Source organism: Amblyomma americanum, chromosome 2, assembly GCF_052857255.1.
Source record: "Amblyomma americanum isolate KBUSLIRL-KWMA chromosome 2, ASM5285725v1, whole genome shotgun sequence".
Classification (NCBI taxonomy): Eukaryota; Metazoa; Arthropoda; class Arachnida; order Ixodida; family Ixodidae; genus Amblyomma; species Amblyomma americanum.
The window spans coordinates 174200928-174224886 of record NC_135498.1 but is presented as its reverse complement, the minus strand read 5'-3'; the positions used below and the strand labels follow the sequence as shown (position 1 = coordinate 174224886).

General features: G+C 47.6%; 1 protein-coding gene across 2 annotated transcripts in view; it reads left to right on the top strand.

The window, feature by feature from the left end:
* Positions 1-23959, top strand: part of LOC144122007 (lactosylceramide 4-alpha-galactosyltransferase-like) — a 96029-nt gene that overhangs the window by 15086 nt on the left and 56984 nt on the right. Inside the window, exon 2 of one of the 2 annotated variants that reach the window (XM_077655508.1) lies at positions 16169-17235. The exons of the other annotated variant lie outside the window; for it this stretch is intronic. Coding sequence (XP_077511634.1) covers positions 16169-17088 — 920 coding nt within the window. The 3' untranslated portion in view covers positions 17089-17235. Of the gene's footprint in view, positions 1-16168; positions 17236-23959 lie in introns of those variants that run through there. 2 annotated transcript variants of the gene reach the window in all.

The window sequence follows — 23959 nt, the reverse complement described above, 5'->3', positions numbered from 1 at the left end:
AATGCCTTAAGATAGTCCTGGATGCAGATGATAAGTAAAACAAAGGGAAAAAAGGTATACAAATCAGGGTGCTGTGAGTCATATAGGCCGCTTGAAAGAGGAAAAAGCTACAACCTCTTAAGATATAAAGCTTTATATGTACGACAACTTTAGGACAACTTCGATGACCACTACGTTGACTCTGTTATGCTGTGCGAAAATGCCGATTTTGCCAATAACAATACGTTGTGTACACTATTTGCAGAAACGTAGTCACCTTTACTAACTTCGAGGGTAGTAGCTATTTGTCACGGCGGTTAACACCTGCAGCTAGTAAACAGAGGTAGTAACATATACTACATATTGAAGGTAACAACTGCAACTATCTTAAGCAGAAGTCGCCACGGAGGCTCAGCTGTTATGGCGCTCGGCTGCTGACCCGAAGGAAGCGGGTTCAATCTCAGCCGCGGCGGTCCAATTTCGATGGAGGCGAAATTCGAGAGACCCGTGTACTGTGCGATTTCAGTGGACGCTAAAGATCCCCAGGTAGTCGAAATTTCCGGAGCTCTTCACTACGGCGCCCCTCATAGCCTAAGTCGCATTGGGGCATTAAACCCCCATAAGCCAAACCTATCTTAGGCAAAATTCACCCCTAGAAAAAGTTGCTGAAATCAACTGAGGGCGACACATCACCTCGGCTTTGAGAGTAAGACGCGAGAGTTAATGGACTTGCCTATATATGCGTAATTATTCATTCTCTACTTTACGTTTATAGATCCCCGGGAGTTCTTATACCACTCCTGGCGCAGTGGTGCAGGTGTTAAGTGATGCTCCACTGCCCTGTGATGGCAGGTGCTGCCACGGGTGTGGCTTGTGTGACCTAGGTTGCTCTGCCCTGCAATCTCTCACGACCAATCAATAATTACCTACTACCTGGCATTTTGGTCAGTTTTCTCACAATCCGGTGGAGCAGGTCGTGATGACGCCACAAGGTCGCGTGACCGCGGCAGCCTACCTACATTGCGTCACCGCGGATTTTCCGCTCCCAACGCTGACGACGACGCCGGACTCTTTTAGCAATGAGTCAGTGTTTTTTAAATGTTGCTTTAAAGCTTTTTTTTAAATGACTCAGTGGTTCGCAATTATTTGACTGTACAAGGCACCCTGGCCAATCCCCCACTGTGAGTACGTGCCACTCCAAAATATGAAAAAAAAAACAATGACGGCAGCCTCAGCGCTATCGCATTAATACCCTCGCTTACATTTAATACACACTCTAATAAGTTCGGATAAACTTCTTGCGCCAGAAGCGCTAGACCTCTTTTGGGACTCAATGCAAAATGTCTCACTGTTTTTTCCCTTAGGAAAATAGCTTGGTACAACAAAGAGTATGGTGGAGCTGCCATAAAAAAAACGTAAACCAATGAGCTACTGCCTGTACCACTAAAGTATCACAGGCTTAACCCAATCGTAATATAAATGAAAAGGCCCGAAGGCAATGTTGTACTTTTGCCACCCGAAGGTGGGAAAATAAAAAAATGGGGTAATGCTACTAAGCGACCCACAGCTGGGGGAGCGGGCCCGGGGAGACTCCCCTGATCTCCCCTGGGACGTAGCGGAGGGGATGGGACATAGGTTGTGGGAATGGGACTGAGGGAAGGGTTATGGGTAATGTGATGGGAATGGGGACAGCGAGATATTGACCCTCATTTTATCATCGCTCGACTCCTGTCTGGCCAGGACAGGGAGGGCGTCGATGTTCTCCAATGGTGCGGCTCCACTCACGGGATGCCCGACCACCCAACGACGCAATAGCTCCGACTCGGAGACAGGGAATCCTAACCCGGGGCAGCTGCCTCGGGCTCCTCCACGACTTTCAGGGGTCCGGTTCGGACTTGCGTTACGCTCCCAGCTACTAACCGTCGAGTGTTTTTCGCGGCTTTTCAGACTCCGGAAGTATGTGTGGTGGATCCAGCCAATGGAATTAGACTCCCAGGGACCCACCTGTGCTTCCAACCAACCAACCTTGCACTTATTTCCTCCCCTGGCTTGCTCCACACCTACTGAGGAGGGAGTGTTCAGGGCCGGGCTGACCGGGCCACAAATTAAGAACCTGGCCGAGGGTGAGATAACCCGGGCCTACTCCACCGCTACTCCGCAACATCGACGGTTTTTGCATCGGTCCTACTAAGGTCCCCCTTACCTCGGCGTCCCGCGCTCTAGCCTCACGGCCCCGCGGTCAGCCATCCCTGGCTGCTTCCCCGAGGACATCGCTCCCAAGGAGCCCTTCTGCTGGAAACCCCCGCGCGGACCTGGCCTCTCCGTGGCCAGAAACCGACGCGCCAGCCGGTAGCCACGCACGCCCCCGCGTGCAGAGGCTTTTTGATTTTCGAGCGCTTTTGAGCCCAATTCCGTAAGTCCAACCTGATTATGAAACCAGGCCTGCCTCCGCACAGGCATCGGACCTCACGTGCGCGACTGGCCCACTCAGTCGCTTGGGAGTCGCTGCCACTCCCATGGGGTTTTGCATCCGCAGAGGACGGGCCCCGGCCAGCCCATCCCCACCGCTGTGCGTTGCACTGGAACAAAGCCTAGTAGCCGAAACTACACCGGCCCGTATCCGGTGGCAGGGGGGGCCACGGGCAGGCCGCACAGTCGGATTTCCCCCCCAGCTTGGTACAACAGCAGAAACAGTCGTTAAAGTAAAAACTTAGTAGAGGCTTGATCTATCCTTAAGAGTACAATGCGATATCACTACAGATCCCTCCCGCCGAAGTACGTCTTCTTGTTCATAGGCGTGCAGCGGTTAAGCGATATGCCAAGCCCGGCAGGTGGCTGTTTTAAACACAGCCGCCAGTGGGGCTTGTGACACGCAGGTTGCTCTTCCTAGCTCCCGTAAGGCTCATTTTTGCACAGAAAGTTCTTCGAGAGGCTGTCTATCTACCGCTCGACCAATGGAGCTGGCGCAGTGCCGAGGAGAACCGATGGCAGCGGCACATAATTTATTTAAATTAGTTTCACTGCCACCTGCAGTGGCGGACAGAATGCCCACAGCATGGTGAGCAGGTTGCCACCTGCTTTTTTCTTTACAAGGACGAAGGACACCAGCTTTTCTCGAGAACGAGATCTTTGATGATACCGCATTAGTAAAGCACCCTGCTCAAGCGGAAATTCTAGGCTATTTTTGCGCAGTATAGCTGCTCGCATTACTAATCGCACAAAATTGCAACAAAGCAGATAGAAATGTGCTCGCATGAAAATACCAATGTTCGAACTCACTATATTTCGATTGGGAACCGAGCGCGCATCTTACAATCCAGTGCACCAGCATATTCATTCTAAGAATGAATAGACTTATTCAATTCAATGCAATTTATTTTCATCTAAACGACACGGGCTTGAATGAAAGTGAAAATATATCACTCTGCGGGGTTCAAGCCCTCATTTGCAAGGAATACAGCGGTCACAAAGGGGTTGATACTTACAGCGCGTAATTAAAAAGACAATATGCATGCAAGTAAATCCTCTTATCTACTGCGGTAACTGAAAGCAACTGTAATAAAAGAATTAGGGGCGTCACATTATCATACGACAATTGATAATGACCAATTAATACGAAATAGTTACAGCTATTTGCTACAGTATAAAAAATGGCAGTATACAATGCTTAGCGAATGTGCCCGTCAACCTTGTGCCGCAAAAAAAAAGTTTAAGGTTGACGTACTACCCCTTTGTATATCTTGATATTGAGGGGATAAATTATTAAGGATGGAAGGGGATATTAAGATCTAACTCTAAACAGAGTTCGCAGAAGAAACCTTACAAACTTCTGGTGGCAGAGATGTTAATCTAGCTTGTCCTAAGTGTAGATTTGAAATAGATCGAATAAGGGTCTTATTGTTATGCAGATCTTAATTTACCTTCTGGTCAAGTTGAAAGAGTAGAGGCTATGCAAGGAAAAATTTTGAAACTCGGTGAAAAGATGTCTGGTGTGTGTATTTGGCTCAGTACCGGCTAGGAGGCGAACGGATTTCTTTTTTCAGAATATGAATTTTGTTTAAATTTTTAAATATGCTGCTTCCTCATGCGAAAAACCAGTAATTTACATTCGACAGATATAACAGTGTAAACAAATGTAGCTTAACTACAGGCGTTTAGAAAAAATTGAGTTTTCCTGTATACCTACGATCTTTAAAGACAGAAAATGATGTTATTAACGTGAGCATTCCCCGACACATGTTTGTAAATATATGCACCAAGCGTTTTTAATCTATCAACGACTTCGAATGTTGAGGGATCAAGGGCTAAGTTGGCACTTCCTGAAGTTGTACACTGCTTTCTGGTGAGAATTATAGCCATTATTTTCTGCATTTTAGTTATAGTGAATTCGTCGTTTTTTATTGATTTAATGCGCTTAGTGTTCTGCTTATGCTAATTTCTAGAGTCTATGACTATGCAACTACAAGGTGGCGTAATCACCATAAATTATGAACTTTGCACCCGAGGTGACCTTTGTGATGTCAGTGCCTTAAAAAATGCTCCTTTTGGGCAGCGTCGAAGTTCTTATATGATTGTCCCCGACTAGACTAGATTTATTCCGGTTTCATGGTGTCATTATTTCAAAATTAAATAATAAATGTCCCAGGTTGCTCCATTGAGGTGCGCCTGTTGTAGCTGTTTTATAAGTCAATAAGAGATTTCACTATTTCTACACATTGTTTTAGATTGTGCCATTAGGACATCACTAATGCTAATGGAGTTCCTCGTAAGCAATAAATCTCGAATTCATTTGATAGTATTAAGGTGCCTTAGAACGCCTTAGAAAATTAATGTTTAGGCCTTCAGGTATTTTCTTCTCTTCGATTGCTTCTAGGGTTATTTCTGTTCGCACTAGAAGAGCCAGCTCTGTGGATCTGCCCTTACGGAATCCAAGTTGACATTGATTTAACCTTAGATGTACATAGCTTGCTTGGCGTCAGCTCGTGAAGGAACGGAAACACATGTCTTGGGCGTCTTTCATCCCCTCACTTGTGTTTCCGTTCTTTCCCGAGCTGATTGCAAGCAGAGCAGTTTTAGAGGTGTTGATGAGGTCCTATTTTCTGGAAAACTTCCGATAGTTAAAATATGTTATCTTGTTAAACCTTTTAAAAATACTCGCGATATAAAAATCGAGGAATAGTTAAACAACGAATGATTTTCAGCGGATTAAACTATTCCTTTAACCTTCGATATTTTCAGTCGAGTGTTTGACGGAATTTTGTCTGGCGAGGAGGGACCCGTACAAGGGACCTCTACGGGCCCCGAAACGTCTTTGTTTTCCCTTTTTTCTTTTTTGGCGAGTGCTCCTCTTTTTCGGTTATTCGACGTTTGCATACTCTCCAGAAAGATGCTGGTTGAGAGGACGAGGTTATATACACCGGGTGTTTCACCAAAGATGTTCTGCAGTTTTCAAAAATAGGCTCTTATAGTTGGAAGAGGGCTTTTTTCGGCATTGTATTGCCAGCTGTGTAGGGCATCAGAATACAACAACGCCGTGTTTGCTAACTAGCAGACTGGGTAACTAATATTGAGTAATAATAATAATAATGATAATAATAATAATAATAATACGCCACATGCATTGTGCCGTAATAAGTGGTCTCCATATTCATTACAGAAGTGTAGCCCAACGCAATATACATGCCAGTTTTTATAAAGTGAATGGAAGTCTACATTGTGAAGAGACAGAATAGGGACAGCGCGCATGTGAAAACGTATGCTGATTCATGATAGTTCAAATTTGCAGGAGGAAATAAAATTCTTTATTTTATGTATAACTCACAGCATTCTGGTTTGGTTTATGGTTTATGGGAGTTTAACGTCCTAAAGCGACTAGGATATTAGAGACGCCGTAGGTAAGGGCTCCGGGAATTTCGACCACCTGGGGTTCTTTAACGTGCACTGACATCGCACAGCACACGGGCCTCTAGAATTTCGAATCCATCGAAATTGGACCGCCGCGGTCGGGATAGAACCCGTGTCTTTCGGGCCAGCAGCCGAGCGCCATAATCACTCAGCCACAGCGGAAATGCAGAAAGCCACAAGAAGGGGCTCAAAAAAATTTTTGCATCTCAAACCTCTGTACTCAAAGCAAAAAAAAAAAGAAATCATGGTGGAGGCATTTGGGGCGCTAGCAGTTGAAAACAGTCGTAATCCGGCTGGCGGCGGCGCCATGCCACGCCCTTCTCACGGATGGCGCAAAACTTATTCGATAGAAGCCTGCATCAAGTTCCGTCCAGAGTCCCAAGTTTTTTCCGAAAAGTCTGTCGCCGTGCTCCTCCCTCCCTGCCTTTCCGTTCGTCTTTCTCTCTCTCTCGCCGCGCTGGCACTGCGTTGGCTGGAGAACTCTGCGAAAATTGGCTAGAAAAAGATGTGTTTGGATTGCTCAATAAATAAATAACCGATAGAGAGAACACTGAAACCAAATTCCTAAACGTGGTTCTATAAGGCGTCAAAGTAGACGCCAAAATATTGAAACCCAGAGGACCCGCTAAACTCGCACTCCACACGACATGGGGGGTCATGCGGATTTCGCCCCTTCGAAATGCGACCTCCGCGGCTGGAATGCGATCCCACTACCTCATGTTCACGGGCGTTACGACTCAGCCAGTGCGCCGTTGCGGCTTCATGCTCAGTTGAGTTTGCTATAACATTCATTGCTAGTTTCCACAAATTTGAAAAATTAGCGATGAAGCACTAAATCATTACCTTTCACCGCGATTCTCAAGCCTCCGTTTCCCTTCCTCCTCTCTCCCCCTTCGTACACACAGTGCTCAACGGAACAGTTCCGCTCTTGTGCTCAAGAAGTGAACAGACGCAACAATTACCGCCCCTTTGGAGCCAATGTGTACGCTATGAGAACGCACGCTGGCGAATATCAAGCGAGCTAAGCTGCGTGTACCCCTCTTGAGGGGCGCAGTAACAGAAAATAGGCAAGTAGATATTGCACTCTGCCAAAAACGGGGCTATATACTTAGGCACGACAACCATCCAATTAATCCTGAAGAGATTCACTTCAAGGTCGAATGTTCGCCCCGCCGCGGTGGGGACAGTGGCTCTGGCTTTCCTCTGGAGATTCCGAGCTTGCGGGTTTGATCTCGGCCGCGGCGGCTATATTTCGACGGAGGTGAAATACAAAAACGCTTGTGTCGGTGCGATGGCACTGCTGTAACCGAGTTTTCGAAATTCTAAAAACTGGTATGGATATTACTCAAAGTGTGCTATACGCCTCTCAATAATTAACGGGCCTAACATTAATAGTTAAATATTCAGTATTAGTTCACTATCCTGCTAGTTAGCACGTCTTAGCTTTATTCTGGTGCGCTCCATCGCTGATAACTTTATGCCGAAAAAAGCGCCCTTCTAACTCAAAAAGCCTATTTCTAAAATTTGCAGAACATGCTAGGTGAAACACCCGCTATGTGTAAGCTGTTGTAAGATTCAGTCAAGAACATATTTACCAGGTAAGTTGTTGGGCAAGTTGGTTTAGATATTCCAAGACTACAGCGCAACGAACGGGACGGGTGTTGTGTCCCGGCCTGTGTCCTTCTTCTAAGTCCCGTTCGTTGCGCTGTAGTCATGCGATATTTAACAGGGATGACTTGTATACTGTTGATGTTAGTAACGTATATATTTGTCAGTGGTATAGCTCCTAATGTTCGGCATGTGCGATAAACCACGCCGGTATAGCACGAGCTCACCCGTACACATATGCTGTCATCAATCCTGCTAAACGTACTAAGCCCTGTCATGTCCAATTTAAACTTACTAGTTCTTCAAAGTACACTGCAAGGCTAGCCTCAGTGAACAATGGTATAGTGTTAAGGTTTCCAAATTGAGCGTCAAATGGCGGCCTGTCCAGATCATAAGATCCTTAGCACCCTTCGAGGAGTGCTGCCATGGTCACTCCTTCAGCCGCTCGGACTGAGTGCCTGCGGTAAAGGTAATATAGACGCAGGTGGCCAAGTCTAAACGAATGCAGTCATTTCCTATCCTGGTGAAAGGGGGCGATGCCATCTTTATTCGTATAGACTAAGCCCTATCCGTGAACCGGTAATTTTTTTGTTCACTGTGGAGAGGACTATACGGGCAACCGGATTTGAAGCATGGTCCTCTTGAAAGCGACAGAGATACGGCATCTTTATATTGCCCCTGCATCCGGACTAATGCTATTCCTGAATTTAGCACACTCCTTCATGGAAGAGTTCATTGTTGTGCTCTGTATGGGGGATTTGGGTGATTGCCTAGATGCCCGTATACACTAACCGCGAATCTACCGAAAAGAAGGCCTGATGGGCATAAAATCAGTTGTCCTGTGCGCATTCACCGAATGCAATTTTTCTTCGAATAAAAAATTTATCCCAAAGCAGTGAGGTTTTTCTCCTAACGTAATGGGAATATATTTATTAGTTCCTTCAAGAAATTCGTGCGGGGTGCTAAGAGAATGTTTTTCATGGCCACGGATTGGTTTTAATGGTAGCTTCTGGGAATTATCTTTAAAACTGTTTTGGGTCTGAATCTAAGATTATTAAGGTAAATTTTATCACTGACTTGAAAAGGTACATTTCTGGGTCCTTCACTATGGCTGAAGATTTTCTTGAACCTGCTGCAGTCTTGTAGCCCTTGAGGAAGAGCTGCAGTGATACCTTGCAAAGTCTTTATTACAGTGACCATGATGCAACGTAGAGTAGACCACTGCACATTACAGTAACAAAGTACTGTAAGACATATGATGCTCAGTGGGATGAGGATGAAGGAAGAATAAAGTGAAGGTACAGGTTACTCTCCGGGAATCAGGCGGCATAATCCAGGGAGGGCGGTCTCCACAGGACGGGGACACTGTAGGCTACGGCCAGAGTGACGAGGCGTCGATGATCCGCAGTACCAGTATTGTCCACTGGGACGCAGCGGTTGCCAGAGCAGCTTGGGGCACCCGAGATGCCGTGCCGGTGGACACGCATGAACAGACTGCCGCCCCCGTTTGCACAGCACTCATTTCTCATGCACCAACAACCACAAGCACCGACCACCGCAGCCGCGCAGTCGGGCTACGGAGTGTGCTGTGCAACAATTGTCCGAAGAGTGCGAATATCGATTTTAGGGAGCGCAGTAAATCATAAAGCAACACCCCTAACGTGCGGGCGAAACGTAGGGAGCCGTGCACACCCAAAGGTCCTTCGCAGTACTGCCAACCAGCATGGCAGGACGGGCGATACAGGTTGTAGCGTAGGGGTTACACAGTCGAACGTTCAACGGAATACCGTGTCGTCAGGATGAAGCATTTTAACAGATTAGCTCACTGACAAACTCAAAAACAAAGCAAAATATAAATTTTACATTGGAAGAGGAGAAAAATGATAGCATCCCATTTGTGGCCGCCGTTGGCTAGCACGATGTGCATCGCTTATGGCTTTCTTCGATTGTCCCGTGTGTACCTATATTTGTAAACACCTCAGGCCAGCAGGCACACTGTCGCAATAAAAAAAAGCACATCGCTTATGCTCTGGCGCCTTCTGAAACCTGAAGGACTCGGCAAGATATCTAGATTTTGAATCGGCCTCTCATTTGCATCACAAGTTATCAGTGGTTGCGTGACTAGAAAACATGTTATAGTGTACAGGTGAAGCCTTCGAAAGCGAAAACATGGCTTGCCGCAGAACTAGCTCCAAAGTCGTCGCCGTTCTCAGAAAGTACAAAGAAAATTTCTGACCGTCAACAGACAGCGTGCCATAAAAAATACCAAACAGGTGCTTATCATCCTTTTTAGAGCCATTTTTTCTCAATCACAAACCAAAACTAGCTCCGAAAGAACCAGAAACAATATTACGTAAATTAGCACTCAAATTCGCATGCACATTTTGGGATTCCTCCACCAAACATAACACTGGATCACTTTAAATAGTATAAAAAAACCCGCCCGCGTTTTTTTCTTCACCTTATCGTTCAGCTGACTCCCCAATTAGCATGTTGAAAACAAGTGAGATTTAGACCAGACAGTAGAGTACAAAATTTCAGAGATCAAATTTTGTTTTTTTTCTGAAAAAGTCTAAACTTTCATTCAATCAGACCCTTCCTTTGAAACTGCTAGAACGCTTCAAAGAAGAAATCAACATGTCCAAACGGTAACACATTACACAGCTATAATTCATCAATTTAAACTCGTTTTTCCTTCACTATACATGAGCGGAACAATTCGCCGCAAAATCTATTCGGCAGCGGTGATTTTTTCGAATTAACTCAATGTTGAGCATTTACATTTTTAGAATTAATTTTTGAATGTTTTCACTTTGTGTTTCTCATGATTCCTACTTTTGCTTTGCAGTTTCAAAGCAATGTTGCTTGGGGTAACTTTTGTGTAATTGTAGTTTTTGCTTTTTTTTCAGAGTGCTTTTTATCATTTTCTCTTCCCTTTTAGACGGGCAAATTTTGAACCTCTGCTATATTCTAAAAAAAAATTGGCTTCACTAAAAAGAATTTTAATCAGGAAGCCCTCTGTAACTCATGTTGTCTCGTATTGATTCATAAATTCATTAACGTGAACAAATTCAGGTAAAAAGCTGCTAGTTTCGCCCTTTTTGCTGTTGTTGCTGCGACCTGGAACTTTGCAGAATAAATGTGAGCAGGAGTTAGTATCCTGGCTAGCTCCCCACTTTCCGCTGATAAAACGACGCCTGTTGAAATCGTAAGAGCAGAGGTGCAGCGGACGTCAGAGATAAGCGAGAACACCCCACAAGCGTTCCCTCGCAGTCTGTCTCCCTGAGAGGTGACAGATGCTTGCTGCAAGCATAGAAAAGTTTTGTTCCCTGCTACAACGGCCATGATAAGAGACGGGTGGCAGCCCACTTATGCTTTTCTCTTGCATCACGCTTGGCGCGCTGCTGGCAGTCAGCGACGGAACGAACCTTTGTTACATTTTTGTTCCCTGCCTACGAAGCTCGCTGGAAATTACGAATAAAGGACAGAATATACAATTGAACAGGGTTTTCAGCGACTAACTGACGAGGTTTTCATTTGGTTTATGATGCTTTAAAATCCCATAGTGACACAGGCTAGGAGGAACGCCATAGTGAAGGGCTCCGCAAATTTCGAACACCTTGGGTCCTTTACCGAGCACCGACATCGCACGGTACACGGGCACCTAGGATTTCACCTCCATTGAAATGCGGCCGCCGCTGCCTCTATCGAAGCCGCGTATTTCGAGTCAGCAGCCAAGCGCCATGACCACTGAGCCACCACGGCGGCATGAACTGAAGAGAGTGAAATTGCTGGTAACCAACTTAGAATGTAATAAAATGCTTCCTTCGAGGAGTTGCTTACATGATTATGTACACTGAATGATAGTGAATATTCATTACGCGCTTGAGAATTCCTCCCAAGGATGCCCTAAGACCGGATTTCGCCTTCATTATTTCCGCCATCCAGAAAAGAAAAATACTTTCCACAACGTTAGCCCTGTCTCATGGAATTCGCTAAGCTTCCTTCTACGCACAGATTAGCGGTGTAGAGCTTCGCGTGATATTTGCGACCGCCATCTCAAATAAAACCGAATACATCTCAAGAACGAAAGGGAAAATCCTCCTCAACGCTCACCGATTTTCTTCACCCCGCGATTTATTCAATTAAGCCTGGTGAATCCCCTTTCGTCTGCCGCGTCCTGCATTGTCACGTTAGCAGGTCAAAAGAATTACCCACGACGTCATGGGATAAGGTCCACGTCATTGGCTGGAGGGCTTCCTTTGAGTGGCATTCGCCACTTCATTATTGAGATCTATCCTACTATAGACTGAAAGCTACTCGTCCCAGTTTCTATCATGCATTCTCTAATGCGCTCCCTGTTTGCAGAACCGAGCGCGCTGGCGTTCCTATAGTCGGATACAACTCACGAACGAAGCTGCCAGTGCCCCGCAAAGGAGCGTCTCCAGCCAATGGCGTCGGCCGATTCTATCCCTTGACCAATTCTCTCCCTCTCCCACTTAATTCATCCTCTTGGACTTTCTAACGTAAAATCGCAGGGGCCAGGGCTTAATGGGATTAACCGTAGCGTATTGAAAAGTGGTCGATGCCGTTGGCTGAAGGGTCTCTTTTGAGGGGCATTTGCCGCTTCGTTCTTAAGTTGAATCTGACTATAGTTTCTCTCCCCTGTTGATTACCACCGTCCTTTCCACCGTCCAATCCTGCTAGACGAGACGAGTGCGTCGACGCCACGAGAATTCCTTCCCTCCCGGCTTCCAAAGTCATGTTTCAACCGCATTCCTTCACCAGCATGGGATGCAGTTACGCTTCGTCAGGTGCAGACTTTGTTTAATAATGCCTGTAGCTGTGACATGTCTTTTTGCAGAAAACCACATGCAATCTTGCCGCAAATCAAACTATAAAGTGCATTTCATGAATTGATCCAGATTGGCGAAAATAACGAAGCGCCGACCAAAAGGTGTTGTCAAGATGGAAGGACGTTTCGACTTCCACACGGAAGTCTTGTTCACTGATGGAAAAATTTCGCACACAAAGCTTAAGTACGTTGTGCTAATCGTCGCAGGCATCTAGCGTACGAGGGCGGTAGATTGCCGATGTTACGGTTGAGCGTCTGATCTGTTGTCTGGATAAACAAAGACTCCAGATATTGGCGTGACATCCAGTTTTTCTCACGGCCGATAATTGCCGCTTCTTCCCAAGCGATATCATGCTTCTTGTTTTCAACGTGTTCAGCCAGTGCGTTGGAACAAGCCTTCTTTTTCTTGACATCATTCTTGTGCTCATTCAGCCGTCTTTCAATGTTTCCGCTTTCACCTATATAGGAGTGATCGCAGTCTGAGCAGGGGATTTTATAAATTACTCCGGGAAACTTTTCCTTTTTTAGCTTGTCCTTTACGGACACCAACTCGTGACGAAGCTTGCACGCAGACACGTGAGCTATATGCATATCGTAGGTGCGAAAAACGCGGGCTAATGACTCGCTCACGCCTGGCACATAGGGTATTGCAGCTCGGGCACGGCAAGGTAGGCGAACGGGCTGAGCTGGTCTCGTTGTCTGCTGTATTACAGCGTTCACGAAGTGCTGTGGGTAGCCACAATTGTTGAGCTCGCGTCGCACTTGGCGTATGTCAGAGGCTTTTTCTTCGGGTTTCGAGCCTATTCTTTCCGCACGACGGACGAGGGTAGAAACGACGGAGCGCTTATGGCACGTAGGATGGACTGAATTAAAGTGAAGGTATTGGCCTGTGTGCGTGTCCTTTCTGTACACCTTGAATGATAGGCGGTCATAACGTCGCTCCACCATGACGTCCAGAAAAGGAAGACGGCCAGAAATCTCCTCCTCGACGGTAAACTGGATGGAATCTTCCATGCTGTTCAAATGGTTCGTGAAAGCAGCCAAGGCATTCTTTTTGATTATGCAAAAGCAGTCATCAATGTACCGCAGGAAGACCTTCGGGCGCGGCTCCAACGAAGCCAAAGCGCGGCTTTCCAGTGCTTCCATTGTGAGGTTTGCGGTTGTGACCGAGATAGATGCTCCCATGGCAGTGTCATGAACCTGCTTGTAGACAGTGCCCCGAAAGATGAAGTACGTGTTCTTCAAGCAAAACTGCAGAAGCTTCAACAGGTCCGATGGATCGATGGGTGTCCTAGCACTCAGTCCGTCGTCGTCCCGAAGCGCTGAGCGGCATACCTCCACCGCCAGATCCACGGGGACGCTGGTAAACAGTGATCTGACGTCAAATGACACCATTATCTCGTCGCTGTCAATCGCGATTTTGCGTATTTTTTCAGTAAAATCAAAGGAGTTGCGTACGAAAGTCGGTCTCTTGCCAACGAGTGGCGAAAAAACTTGCCAGGCGTGAGCGAGTCATTGGCCCGCGTTTTTCGCACCTACGATGTGCATATAGCTCACGTGCCTGCGTGCAAGCTTCGTCACGAGTTGGTGTCCGTAAAGGACAAGCTAAAAAAGTAAAAGTTTCCCGGAGTAATTTATAAAATCCCCTGCTCAGAATGCGATCACTTTTACATAGGTGAAAGTGGAAACATTGAAAGACGGCTGAATGAGCACAATAATGATGTCAAGAAAAAGAAGGCTTGTTCCAACGCACTGGCTGAACACGTTGAAAACAAGAAGCATGATATCGCTTGGGAAGAAGCTGCAATTATCGGCCGTGAGAAAAACTGGATGTCACGCCAATATCTGGAGTCTGTTTATCCAGACAACCGATCAGACGCTCAACCGTAACATCGGCAATCTACCGCCCTCGTACGCTAGATGCCTGCGACGATTAGCACAACGTACTTAAGCTTTGTGTGCGAAATTTTTCCATCAGTGAACAAGACTTCCATGTGGAAGTCGAAACGTCCTTCAATCTTGACAACACCTTTTGGTCGGCGCTTCGTTATTTTCGCCAATGTATTCACCCGACCAGACGAGATTTCGTCGAACCTTAGATTTCTTGATCCAGATTGTTCTGCGTATTTTCTAACTTTTTTCGAAGCAGCTCGGTGCGCAGCGGAGCGCTCTTGTTTGTTCGGCTGAGCGAAATTGGATTTCAGAGGCACGTTAAGATCTGCAGCGTGATCACTTACGGATTGTTTAGAAGTTTCTAGGTCCTTAATAAGTGTGGGTTTGCTTTGAGCGATTTTTTTGCCTCCCGGCATAAAGAGCTTTTGTATTGCTGTTAGAAAGAAAAGAATGATTATAGAATGAAAAAAAAATTGGCCGCTTCAGTGAAGTCGAGGAGTGAGCGATGATGCGGCCCTTGAGTCGAAGCGGTGTATAAAGAACGACTATTCGGCAAAAAACCGTTACCCCCAGGTGCCAGATTCTCGACGGCTTTAGCGCCATGATATCAAACCCAGAATTCCGAGAGTTGCACACTGGACCCGGTGCGGATTTGATATTAGTCTGAAAATGAGGCCTCTTTCTACATGTCGTCGAACAACGCTGCGTGGGTATTTACTTTGGCCATATGGCGTCACCAGGCAAAGCAAGAATCACTCTCATGCTCTCAATTGAGAGAGCGGTTCACTTGAAGCAAACATCACCAAAACTAACGTTGACGAGATGGACTGAAACCACGATGTGTTTATTAAAATAATTTCACCTGAACCGCCTACGGAGGGCTCAGACAACGCGTACACCACTGACGTACAGGGTTGGTCAAAAGTTACCAGGCAACACGGTCTATTTTCGAGCGCTATAGTTGGACAGTTACGACACCCGCGAAGCCCAAAATCTGTATAGAGGATAGGAGAAGCACCATTCTCATCTCTAAGAACCTTGATAGCTTTACTGCTATCATAAGTGGTAGGATGTGCAGCTGAAAAGCAGACCCTGTGGCGTGGGAACTTTTGACCGACCCTGTACGTCAGGACGATTATAACAATCTGCTATGTAGGCCAATAAGTGCACCGGCTGCTATTCTTTCCCAGCTTTTCCCGGCCGTAACATCCATCAAGCTGCGGATCACCTCAGGAATTGATTGCTGAATTACAAACTTGCCCAGTTTTGCGCGCATTTGACGCCACGTTCCATGTCAAACAGTTAAATGTGTCAAGAGAGAGAGCAAATTTAGTAACTGGATCTCTCAATCTTATCACACCATTTCAGATAAAGGTATAACTTTAGATAATGCTTGTCTTCAGATACGCTTGCTTGTGTTCTTTCGTACGCAAATATAGTATTACTGGCATTTCATTTTTTGAGCTTGCTGCTGAACTTCAAAATGGAAAGTAGCATAAACTGCAATTGAGGGCTTTTCGTGCCTGTTTCTCTGGAAGGTTTCAAAGCTCCATGTCAATAACGTGGATTCGGCTAAGCAGGAAACTTTCTATGTAGAGTATTAAAAAGAAGGGAAAGCGCAGTTAGTGTGGCGTCTATGTTGTAAGTAAGTTGCTAAGTTTAACGCATGTCGAATGAAAAGGCTGTAAGTTCTTGGGAGCAAACTTTCTTGCGAAAATATTCTACGCATACAAAAGTATACTACATTGAAAGCACTTGAACTAATCACGCTTACTTTTCTGAAGTAAGAGAAATGAAGAGCTTGGAAATCCTGTGCTTACGCTCTCAATATCTCACTAACGCCCTTCAGCGTTATAATGGTCCCTCGAGAAGGGTGATATAAAGTGTTTAAAATAATTTAGTTTTGCACCGTTCTCTTCCGTTTCCCAGACTGGAGCCAGCTACCATTGATACCATTTCAAGGTCCAGAATTCTGCAATCGTCAATGCAATGCGAGCTGCCGGCAGCAACAAGAGATGAAGAGCAACCAAACATTACCCGACATCTGGTTTATTGAGAGCACCCTACGGAACGGGATATGCCTCAACGAACGGCAGGCGTGCGCGGTGGAGTCTGCAGCCCTGCGGAACCCAAACCTCACCGTCAATCTGTTGTTAACCGGTCCAATGGCCAACCAATGTTCGACATTGCGCACGCTGTCTGCTATACCAAACTTCCGAGCAGCATTCTTCGATGTGCGGACGGAGTTCCGGGACACTCCGCTTGAGCCGTGGTACAAAAGGGGAAAGTGGAAGACTGCAAAAAACAAGGTGGAAGACATGAGCGACGCTCTACGCTGGCTGGTTCTCTGGAAACACGGAGGCGTCTACCTCGACCTCGATGTGATAGTGCTCAAACGTCTACATGAGTTAAAAAATGGCGGTGCTTACGAGACCCCTGGATTCCCTGGCACAGCGGCGTTATTCTTCGACAAATGGCACCCTTTCCTCAATGAAATTCAGCAGACATGTGTTCGCGAATACAACACCGCAGCGTGGGGTAGCTGCGGACCGACGTTGTTCGATCACGTCCACGACCGATGGACTGCCGCGAATTCGTCGCCTCCCGTAAGCATGCTTCCGACAGAGATGTTTTACGCCATCCACTACAACAGTTGGGAGAAGTTCTTCAGGACAAACTACACGGCTGAAGTTTTTCACGCCGTGCGCAACAGTTTGGGAGTACACGTCTGGAATAAGTTGAGCGGAGTCGGATCGGTGCAAGTTGGTTCTGGTAGTGCCTACGACCTCCTTGCTCGCTTTAACTGTCCACTTACTTACGAAGCCATGGTGGCTAGAAAAGTGCTTTGAAACATTGTGAGAAGCGTCGATTTCTGTGCGGATACGTGGAGACGCCCTCTAAAAACCTTCTGTGTGATCGCAGGCACCGTTCTTAGCACAAGCCTAGCAGTGGTGGACACTTGCATGGATGCTCCGACTGGGGCTAGTCTGAGCCTAGTAAGGCGCGCTTGAGTCACTTCTTCCGTGGTGATTCAGCTCTGAACGTCTAGAATGTGGGCTAATGACTCGGCAAGATAATGTTTGCCCCAGGCGGCCCTTCTCACGTGCCACTTTTGGGAACAGCTTTGACGTCGGCAATACGCCAGGAAACACTCACGAAATGTAAAGAGCCACTTGCGCCAATGCAGTGGTACGAATTACGCCTTGCGATATTTTCCGCTTTTAAAATAAAATTGCGAAGTTGCTAGCATTTGTCACGTGTCGATGCAGTGGTTCTTCCATTTCGTTAGCGAACGTGAGTCAGCGTTGTGAACAGGAGGAGACACTGCAGAAGCCGGATGTTATATTGCGGCATTACATTAACGTCATTGAGGGGTCATCGCGGAAGGCTGAAGACGCCAGTGATGCACCGGAAGAAAAGGTGAGCCTGTTCCTTACGCCTGCTTTCTCCTATACCACAGAGCTTATATAAACAAGTTTCCAGCCAACGCTGCGCTGTATCTGCTCGTCCCTGCAAAACGCTAATCTGTCGTTAAGTTCGTTGGTCGCCATAATATCACAAGAATGCGTTCAGAGCACAAACTTCGCGAGAGCACTAGGTAGTATGGCTTGGCTTCATGCGCCGGGCCAGTATCAATTCTTCACAGCAGCAGAGGGATGAGTGTGCTATCGTAGGAAATTCTCGATCCCGAAAAAACCCGGCGTCCGTCCATGTCAAGCAAAAATAATGCCGGATACTTTTCCGTGCAAGTTATCCTAGATCTATACTATTCAGTAGGTGGTGAGCGTAGATGTCGCTGTGGCAGTCCGTGGCACAGGGCACGCCTCCATATTGAACTGGAGCCTCCAGCCTCTTCCCCAGCCAGGACGGGGCCAATGTAAAGGAAGCTGAGAAACAAGCGTTCCAGCTGAATTGTAGCAGGCGCAGTATGCACCAAGCAGGTACCTCTTGCGAGTACCTGCTTCTGTCTGCCGTGGATATCGGCCACTTCGTGCGGCCGAATATGCCATCCTTCGACGCCACTAACAGTAGATTTCTACCACGCCTGCGCGTCTGACTAGATGCTTTCTTCGCATCTTACTTTCACGACCTACCTGGACAGACTCGGCCCGGTACAACTCACCTGCAAACCACCTTTCGGATCGACAGCAACATCATCCTCATCCAAGTATTTAAGAAGCCAGCATGGAAACTTCCGCTTCAGTGGACACGGCGACAGTACTTGCAATCTGGCACTGAACCGCTTCCCTTTTGCTATGCCGGCCCTTCTTTAATTCTGTCTGCCGTGGATATCGGCCACTTCGTGCGGCGGGATATGCCATCCTTCAACACCACCGACAGTGGATTTCTACCACGCCTGCGAGTCTGACGAGGTGCTTTCTTCGCATCTTACTTTTACGACCTACCTGGACAGACTCGGCCCGGTACAACTCACCTGAAAACCACCTTTTGGATCGACAGCAACATCATCCTCATCCAAGTATTTAAGAAGCCAGCATGGAAACTTCCGCTTCAGTGGACACGGCGACAGTACTTGCAATCTGGCACTGAAGCGCTTGCCTTTTGCTATGCCGGCCCTTCTTTAATTCTGTCTGCCGTGGATATCGGCCACTTCGTGCGGCGGGATATGCCATCCTTCAACACCACCGACAGTGGATTTCTACCACGCCTGCGAATCTGACGAGGTGCTTTCTTCGCATCTTGCTTTCACGACCTACCTGGACAGACTCGGCCCGGTACAACTCACCTGCGAACCACCTTTTGGATCGACAGCAACATCATCCTCATCCATGTATTTAAGAATCCAGCATGGAAACTTCCGCTTCAGTGGACACGGCGACAGTACTTGCAATCTGGCACTGAACCTTTTCCCTTTTGCTATGCCGGCCCTTCTTTAATTCTGTCTGCCGTGGATATCGGCCACTTCGTGCGGCGGGATATGCCATCCTTCAACACCACCGACAGTGGATTTCTACCACGCCTGCGAGTCTGACGAGGTGCTTTCTTCGCATCTTACTTTCACGACCTACCTGGACAGACTCGGCCCGGTACAACTCACCGGCAAACCACCTTTTGGATCGACAGCAACATCATCCTCATCCAAGTATTTAAGAAGCCAGCATGGAAACTTCCGCTTCAGTGGACACGGCGACAGTACTTGCAATCTGGCACTGAACCTTTTCCCTTTTGCTATGCCGGCCCTTCTTTAATTCTGTCTGCCGTGGATATCGGCCACTTCGTGCGGCGGGATATGCCATCCTTCAACACCACCGACAGTGGATTTCTACTACGCTTGCGAGTCTGACGAGGTGCTTTCTTCGCATCTTACTTTCACGACCTACCTGGACAGACTCGGCCCGGTACAACTCACCTGCAAACCACCTTTTGGATCGACAGCAACATCATCCTCATCCAAGTATTTAAGAAGCCAGCATGAAAACTTCCGCTTCAGTGGACACGGTGACAGTACTTGCAATCTGGCACTGAAGCGCTTGCCTTTTGCTATGCCGGCCCTTCTTTAATTCTGTCTGCCGTGGATATCGGCCACTTCGTGCGGCGGGATATGCCATCCTTCAACACCACCGACAGTGGATTTCTACTACGCTTGCGAGTCTGACGAGGTGCTTTCTTCGCATCTTACTTTCACGACCAACCTGGACAGACTCGGCCCGGTACAACTCACCTGCAAACCACCTTTTGGATCGACAGCAACATCATCCTCATCCAAGTATTTAAGAAGCCAGCATGGAAACTTCCGCTTCAGTGGACACGGTGACAGTACTTGCAATCTGGCACTGAAGCGCTTGCCTTTTGCTATGCCGGCCCTTCTTTAATTCTGTCTGCCGTGGATATCGGCCACTTTGTGCGGCGGGATATGCCATCCTTCAACACCACCGACAGTGGATTTCTACTACGCTTGCGAGTCTGACGAGGTGCTTTCTTCGCATCTTACTTTCACGACCTACCTGGACAGACTCGGCCCGGTACAACTCACCTGCAAACCACCTTTCGGATCGACAGCAACATCATCCTCATCCAAGTATTTAAGAAGCCAGCATGGAAACTTCCGCTTCAGTGGACACGGTGACAGTACTTGCAATCTGGCACTGAAGCGCTTGCCTTTTGCTATGCCGGGCCTTCTTTAATTCTGTCTGCCGTGGATATCGGCCACTTCGTGCGGCGGGATATGCCATCCTTCAACACCACCGACAGTGGATTTCTACTACGCTTGCGAGTCTGACGAGGTGCTTTCTTCGCATCTTACTTTCACGACCTACCTGGACAGACTCGGCCCGGTACAACTCACCTGCAAACCACCTTTCGGATCGACAGCAACATCATCCTCATCCAAGTATTTAAGAAGCCAGCATGGAAACTTCCGCTTCAGTGGACACGGTGACAGTACTTGCAATCTGGCACTGAAGCGCTTGCCTTTTGCTATGCCGGCCCTTCTTTAATTCTGTCTGCCGTGGATATCGGCCACTTCGTGCGGCGGGATATGCCATCCTTCGACACCACCGACAGTTAATTTCTACCACGCCTGCGAGTCTGACGAGGCGCTTTCTTCTCATCTTACTTTCACGACCTACCTGGACAGATTCGGCCTGGTACAATTCACTTGCAAACCTCCTTTCGGATCGACAGCAACATCATCATCATCCAAGTATTTAAGAAGCCAGCATGGAAACTTCCGCTTCAGTGGACACGGCGACAGTACTTGCAATCTGGCACTGAACCGCTTCCCTTTTGCTATGCCGGCCCTTCTTTAATTCTGTCTGCCGTGGATATCGGCCACTTCGTGCAGCGGGATATGCCATCCTTCGACACCACCGACAGTTAATTTCTACCACGCCTGCGAGTCTGACGAGGTGCTTTCTTCTCATCTTACTTTCACGACCTACCTGGACAGACTCGGCCTGGTACAACTCACCTGCAAACCACCTTTCGAATCGACAGCAACATCATCCTCATCCAAGTATTTAAGAAGCCAGCATGGAAACTTCCGCTTCAGTGGACACGGCGACAGTACTTGCAATCTGGCACTGAACAGCTTCCCTTTTGCTATGCCGGCCCTTCTTTAATTCTGTCTGCCGTGGATATCGGCCACTTCGTGCAGCGGGATATGCCATCCTTCAACACCACCGACAGTGGATTTCTACCACGCCTGCGAGTCTGACGAGGTGCTTTCTTCTCATCTTATTTTCACGACCTACCTGGACAGACTCGGCCTGGTACAACTCACCTGCAAACCACCTTTCGAATCGACAGCAACATCATCCTCATCCAAGTATTTAAGAAGCCAGCATGGAAACTTCCGCTTCAGTGGACACGGCGACAGTACTTGCAATCTGGCACTGAACCGCTTCCCTTTTGCTATGCCGGCCCTTCTTTAATTCTGTCTGCCGTGGATATCGGCCACTTCGTGCAGCGGGATATGCCATCCTTCGACACCACCGACAGTTAATTTCTACCACGCCTGCGAGTCGGACGAGGCGCTTTCTTCTCATCTAACTTTCACGACCTACCTGGACAGACTCGGCCTGGTACAACTCACCTGCAAACCACCTTTCGAATCGACAGCAACATCATCCTCATCCAAGTATTTAAGAAGCCAGCATGGAAACTTCCGCTTCAGTGGACACGGCGACAGTACTTGCAATCTGGCACTGAACCGCTTCCCTTTTGCTATGCCGGCCCTTCTTTAATTCTGTCTGCCGTGGATATCGGCCACTTCGTGCGGCGGGATATGCCATCCTTCAACACCACCGACAGTGGATTTCTACCACGCCTGCGAGTCTGACGAGGTGCTTTCTTCTCATCTTACTTTCACGACCTACCTGGACAGACTCGGCCTGGTACAATTCACTTGCAAACCTCCTTTCGGAGGATCGACCGCAACATCATCATCATCATCCAAGTATTTAAGAAGCCAGCATGGAAACTTCCGCTTCAGTGGACACGGCGACAGTACTTGCAATCTGGCACTGAACCGCTTCCCTTTTGCTATGCCGGCCCTTCTTTAATTCTGTCTGCCGTGGATATCGGCCACTTCGTGCAGCGGGATATGCCATCCTTCGACACCACCGACAGTTAATTTCTACCACGCCTGCGAGTCTGACGAGGCGCTTTCTTCGACTCTTACTTTCACGACCTACCTGGACAGACTCGGCCTGGTACAACTCACCTGCAAACCACCTTTCGGATCGACAGCAACATCATCCTCATCCAAGTATTTAAGAAGCCAGCATGGAAACTTCCGCTTCAGTGGACACGGCGACAGTACTTGCAATCTGGCACTGAACCGCTTCCCTTTTGCTATGCCGGCCCTTCTTTAATTCTGTCTGCCGTGGATATCGGCCGCTTCGTGCGGCGGGATATGCCATCCTTCGACACCACCGACAGTGAATTTCCACCACGCCTGCGAGTCTGACGAGGTGCTTTCTTCGCATCTTACTTTGACGACCTACCTGGACAGACTCGGCCCGGTACAACTCACCTGCAAAACACCTTTCGGATCGACAGCAACATCATCCTCATCCAAGTATTTAAGAAGCCAGCATGGAAACTTCCGCTTCAGTGGACACGGCGACTGTACTTGAAATCTGGCACTGAACCGCTTCCCTTTTGCTATGCCGGCCCTTCTTTAATTCTGTCTGCCGTGGATATTGGCCACTTCGTGCGGCGGGTAATGCCATCCTTCAACACCACCGACCGTGGATTTCTACCACGCCTGCGCGTCTAACGAGATGCTTTCTTCACATCTTACTTTCACGACCTACCTGAACAGACTCGGCCTGGTACAACTCACCTGCAAACCACCTTTCGGATCGACAGCAACATCATTCTCATCCAAGTATTTAAGAAGCCAGCATGGAAACTTCCGCTTCACTGGACACGGCGACAGTACTTGCAATCTGGCACTGAACCGCCTCCCTTTTTCTATGCAGGTGTGCACAGCCCTTCCTGTACATGCTAAGAAAAGTAATAACGTCTGCTTCGTACTCTTGCCGTGTCCACAAGTGTTGTGCGAGGTTTTCTGTGAATGTTTTTCTAAGACCCTTTTGCTCTTGCGTGCGGGTGATGTGCAAAGCAACCCTGGGCCCCCAACCAAACGCTCCGATTCGCTCCTAGACATTGAATCTTTACCCTCTTATCCCGCGGAACAGATTAAAGTTATATTTCATTTGCTAAAGGACGTTCACACTCATTCTTTGCAAAATTCTAAAGCTGAGACGGAATTAGGAGCTGACGCTAAAGTTATCAAAACGGAAAGAAAGCCATTGAAACAAAAATCACTGCAATACAGAACCTTTCAGAGCTTCTGGAGGAAAACTGTAAAAAAAATAGAAGAGCTCAGCGAGAAAATTTGAAGCATTCAAACTCAATAAGATGAACTTTCGACGTAGGTCAGGTCATTACAATCACGGCAGGATGAGCTTGATGACTCAAACAAAGAACGTTCGGCACCACCACTTCTTCTTTGGGACGAAGAACATGTGGTGATGCCTAACGTTTTTTGTTTGAGCTCTTCCACATTTCTGCAGTTTTTTGCTTTGTGGAAGAGCTCGCACCACCACTTCTTCTTCGTCCCAAAGAAGAAGAAGTGGTGGTGTCGAACGTTCTTTGTTTGAGCTCTTCCACATTTCTGCAGTTTTTTGCTTTACCCGACCGCGGCGGCTGCGTTTTTATGGAGGAAAAACGCTAAGGCGCCCGTGTGCT